The 4,793-nt window shown below is 39.5% G+C and overlaps 2 protein-coding genes across 5 annotated transcripts in view; one reads left to right on the forward strand and one right to left on the reverse strand.

Annotated features, from left to right (window-relative positions):
* LOC108760737 (glucose-6-phosphate 1-epimerase) overlaps window positions 1–248 on the reverse strand; it is a 27,641-nt gene extending 27,393 nt beyond the window's left edge. For both annotated transcript variants that reach the window (XM_018506848.1, XM_018506847.1), the window contains exon 1: window positions 52–248. In XM_018506848.1, coding sequence (XP_018362350.1) covers window positions 52–121 — 70 coding nt within the window. In that variant the 5' untranslated portion in view covers window positions 122–248. The remainder of the gene's footprint in view (window positions 1–51) is intronic.
* An 846-nt stretch (window positions 249–1,094) lies between these two features.
* Window positions 1,095–4,793, forward strand: part of Frmd5 (FERM domain containing) — a 33,965-nt gene continuing 30,266 nt past the window's right edge. For all 3 annotated transcript variants that reach the window (XM_018506843.1, XM_018506846.1, XM_018506844.1), the window contains exon 1: window positions 1,095–1,481. In XM_018506843.1, coding sequence (XP_018362345.1) covers window positions 1,386–1,481 — 96 coding nt within the window. In that variant the 5' untranslated portion in view covers window positions 1,095–1,385. The remainder of the gene's footprint in view (window positions 1,482–4,793) is intronic.

Raw genomic sequence — 4,793 nt, forward strand, 5'->3', positions numbered from 1 at the left:
CACACACACACACACACACACACACATATACGCACGCACACATACACACACCGTGTAAATTGATGGTGCAGGTGGTGTTGTTGCCCCTGTCGAGCACGACAACGCTGGTAGCCGCTGCCATGTTTGAGTCGCAAATGCGCTGCCGGCCGGCCGTTCGACGCGACCAACCTTTGTCCGACGCCCTCGACTCGCCCCCACCAGCGCGCAACTTCACACTCACAAGTATTCTCGTCCAGCGCGCGCGACACTTCGCGGTAGCTGAATCAACCGATTTCAACTGAGACGAATCGAACGTGACGGACCGACGAACGATAGCTCGAACCTGTACCAGCGGTCGAATCTCTACTTCAGCCGACATTCGTATAATATACGATAGAATACCATTTTGGGGATGGTTGATAATGGAGCGTTCCAAGTTCCAAAGCCAGTATTTCGACTCGATTTTTATACACATTTAAGACTGTCTTAAGTAGAATCTTGAAATTTTATGAATCAATTACAAAGCAATATTAGTGTTTTTAAATATTTCTTACGACCATCTCGAAATAAGAACGCTATGAATACTAGCCTAAATGTGCGAACCATCGTGAAGTTGGTCGATAATTAAGTTCTCCGAAGCTATCGTTATTGCCTGACAAATGGCGCCCTCTACTTGTTCAAAAAAAAATTGATTTCACACATTTAGGACCAATATTCCTTTCAATGTTACATTAAACGTTCTCAAATATTCTTAAATATAACTTTAAAACCAATCAGAAAGTTGTGTTCAAATTTTACATAGATACAATTAGACGTAAATGATGGAATAATCTGTAAAATTTTGTTAAATCCCTAATGTTATGTAATGATTAAAACATAAATTTGACAATTGTACGATGTACAAGAATCTGATGGATTCGAAGCAAGTATCGCTCGCTGATCGCTCACTTGTGGCCGTATATATTCAAAAATCGAAATCCGGCGCGGGCGGAGTCCATGACAGTTGAAGAACGACAACATCGGCGTCGGCGGCCGGTGGGGCAGAGATCGAGAAATGTGGCAACGGCGCGTTCGGCGTTGGTCGCGGCGGCGGCGGCGCAGCAGTGAGACGAACTGGTTGACAGACAGCTTCGCGTTCTTCCGCTACGGCGATGTGTCGTCGTTCACCGCAACCGTGCAACCGTGCCGTCGCGCCGTGCCGTGCCAGCTCGTCGATTAATACCGAGTACGGTCGCGCGTCAGCGGCGGCGGCGGCGACGACGACCCGGACGACCCGGACGACCGGCGTCGACGACGACGACGACGGTGGAGCGTGCCGCGATTAATAAACGGGCAGTGTGTGGTGCTGTGGAGGAAGGGACGATGACGACCGGAGGGATAATTTGGGTGGCGACTTGAGGGCAGAAATGTTGAAATTCGGCAGCAAGAGCGACGTGACGGTGGTGCATCGCGCCACTATTCGACTGTTCGACGACAACGAAATTATCTACTGCGACTTTCAGGTGAGAAACACTCCACCGCTCGGTGCCACGTCGCCCGCTCCGCTCCGCTCTGCTCTGTTCCGCTTCGCGGCCGCGGATATCCGCGCGCGAGCGCGACTTTCTTCGCTACCCCTATGCAGGTTCTCTCTCTCTCTCTCTCTCTCTCTCTCTCTCTCTCTCTCTCTCTCATTCGCCTGCGCGCTGTCATTCATGAGTATATATCGGCATCAAATGGAAGATCCGAAAATTGTTTATCATTTTTTTTTTATTCTGTATATACTCCGATTTTTTACCCTACCAACGACAGACACTTGCCAGAGTGGTACTTGCCGAAATAGGGACAATGAGAAGATTCCAATGGTTGTCGCAACATGCGCGATTTCACCGTGCGATTATGATTCTAACTTTATATAAACTGTCCCACTTCTCGCGCATTATTTCTCAATTTCAGATTGCTCAATCATTTGGAGTTTCTCCTTAGCGAAAATCTCGAGAGAGAATACTTATTATTTATCGCGTCTCTCGAATCTTTTAACGCCATATACATATTTTTGTATAATTAAGCTCTGCATTGGAATTCTATAAAACTGTCCGAATATAGTACTTCCATTTAACTCTCTTAAGTTTTTTTACGAGAAAATTTTCTTTTTCCTTCAACTTTTATGAGAAAGCTTTACGAGAAAGCTTTCTTTTTCAATTCCTCGTAACTGAAAAATTATCAGTTTTTCGATATTTTCTCGAAGGAAAATTCAAGCTGATTAAAGAGAATATAGTATTAGAAAATAATAAGCGAAAAAAAGTGGACGCGTTTTCAAATACATGACAAAATATCATAAATATATGTATATAATTTGCTTTAATTTCTGTTTACAAAATTATTCTTACAAATTTATTCGTTTTATTTAAATTTGTTTAGTGATAAATTAAATGTGAATCAGTTGTTTTTGTGTCTACAAAATGACAAGGTTTTCGACGTGACGGATGCTTATTACAGGCACATTAATGAAATATTAATGAATTCAATAGATTATTACATAATCGATAGTATCTTTTCATATTTCGTCGTGTCGTAATACTGCAGGATTGATGGTCGCCACTAATGACGACATTAAGGACATATTTTGGATGTATCGCATTCCTTCTTTTTCATATCTTACAACGAGAAAATGAGCGAAAAGAAAAAGGAGTGGAAATATGACAGACATCATTCTTTCTTTTCCGACATGATGATGTCACGATGATTACTGCATCTGCATCGTTTAGAAATTCAAATTGATGATGAAAGACGCGCAAATCTTGAAGATTTACGAAACGCGAGGAAACATAAAAAAAGACGTTAAATTTTATTTTTATTGAAATATATATTCACGAATATTTTATGCGAATTTTGTTGTTATGATTTATATTATCCGACCTTCATTCATATCTGTTTTTTGTGGATGTATAAATTTATTCTGCTTTTTTATGTTATAATTTTATTTATTTATCAAGTCCATTTTCCATCACTGATTATAGATTATAACATTAATTTCGAGATACCTCTGACTTTTTGTTACCCCGCATTTACTCCACGTGTCGTTCACATCTCTGATCGTGATATTTGTTTGTTCGTAATTGGGATTGAGCACCGCTGCACGCGGGGGTCGAACCGTGACTCTGTATCGCAGCCGTGGATCCCTTTGACGTTTAGTCGCAGTGACGGCACCCACTGCTTGGATCGATTCCAGAAAACCGTCTGTGCATGCGGTTTACACTGTCAAAAACGCTCTCCAGTCATTTTTGCTTGGCGTTTCGCGCCTAGCAAATGCGGTGCAAAGTCTACAATGAGATTTTAAGACGTCAAATTTCAAGTTTTAGGCCTTAAGGATCGGTTCCACCAAAATTAACTTTAATCTTCGTTTAAATTACTGTTTACTTTTTCTCTCTCTAATTCTTAAAATTCGAAAAAGATAAAGAATAAATTGAGCCTAGATTAAAGTTGATTTTAAGTGTCTACAATAATATTTTAAGACGTGAAATTTAAACTTTAAGCCATATTAATCCGCCCCAGATCGGTTCAAATCTATTGCAGTCGAAAACGCTAATAGTCAATTATTCTCCTCACATTCGACTGTGATTGAATTAGTCAGTCAATTTCTTACAGCTTAAAGCTTAAAGTTTTACGCTTTAAAATCTCATTGTAGACGTCACTTTACACTGTTAAATTCATAATGTCATATTATATTTAATTTGAGTTATTTATAATCATTTCTACAGGTCGCCACTATCCTACCCAATGTGTTAATTTGACTTAAATGATAGTGTCAAACAATTTAACTCAAGAAGAAAATGTATTTAATTGATTCAGATTTAGTTTATCATAGAGGTATACATTAATACGGATGATATTTAGTTTGAAACTAACCATGGAAATGGACTGATTTACATACTGACGCAGATGGAAGTTAAAAATAACAAAATGTTATTTAATTTATGAATTAATTATCATTGCTTCTTTGATATCCAACAGAGTAGACAAAGTGAAGTACTTTAGCAAAGATTCTTTAATTCAATTTTTAACGCATCAATTCAATTCATACAGCTTTTCACATTGTTTTCGTGTAGAAATAACTCTTTCTGAAATATCTTTAATTCTATTAATAATTCTGTATTCTATCTATAATTCTCGATCCTACTAATTACGTGTCTCACGAGCACTCAATCTATATTTAAGTCTTCGTGGTCTGCGGCTATGCAAGTAGTTATGGCATATTCTCCAATAGATTAATTTCATTCCCAACATTGCGGGTATTACATTGTAACATTTATTACTCCCTTTTCATCTGTTCTCATCGCAAACCACAAAATTAATACGCATTGAATGTCATTGAAGTCTCTAAAGGCCGAGCTTCGGAAACAGGTACGGAAAAGAGATCTCCCTCTTCCTCCCCGTTCACGTGAATATTCTGTTCTGGGACTCATGGGATTATCACGAATCACCCCAGGATATCCGGAAATAGAGTTGCACGCGTCGGTCGATGATGTCGATCGGTTCGTTTCTCTTCATTAGGCGGCGCGCGATGGTGTGCTCTTTGTAGCTGCAGAAACAAGGGATGCGTATTTCATCGGTACGTCACATCGTGTATATTATGATGGAATAATTGGCAAGCGGCCAAGTCGAAACAAAATGGTAGAAGCCATCGGTTTAGATTTACTCTGAACGGATGACGATTGGAAAGAAAAGCTATTGCACACGTTAAAAGTCAATAAAATCGAGGGTTTTGTTGGTTGTTGTTACAACCATTGTTTTAGGCACAGAGCCATTACTACTGTAGTATATATATATATATATAT

This window comes from Trachymyrmex cornetzi, unplaced genomic scaffold (assembly GCF_001594075.2).
Source record: "Trachymyrmex cornetzi isolate Tcor2-1 unplaced genomic scaffold, Tcor1.1 scaffold23, whole genome shotgun sequence".
In the NCBI taxonomy this organism is placed as follows: Eukaryota; Metazoa; Arthropoda; class Insecta; order Hymenoptera; family Formicidae; genus Trachymyrmex; species Trachymyrmex cornetzi.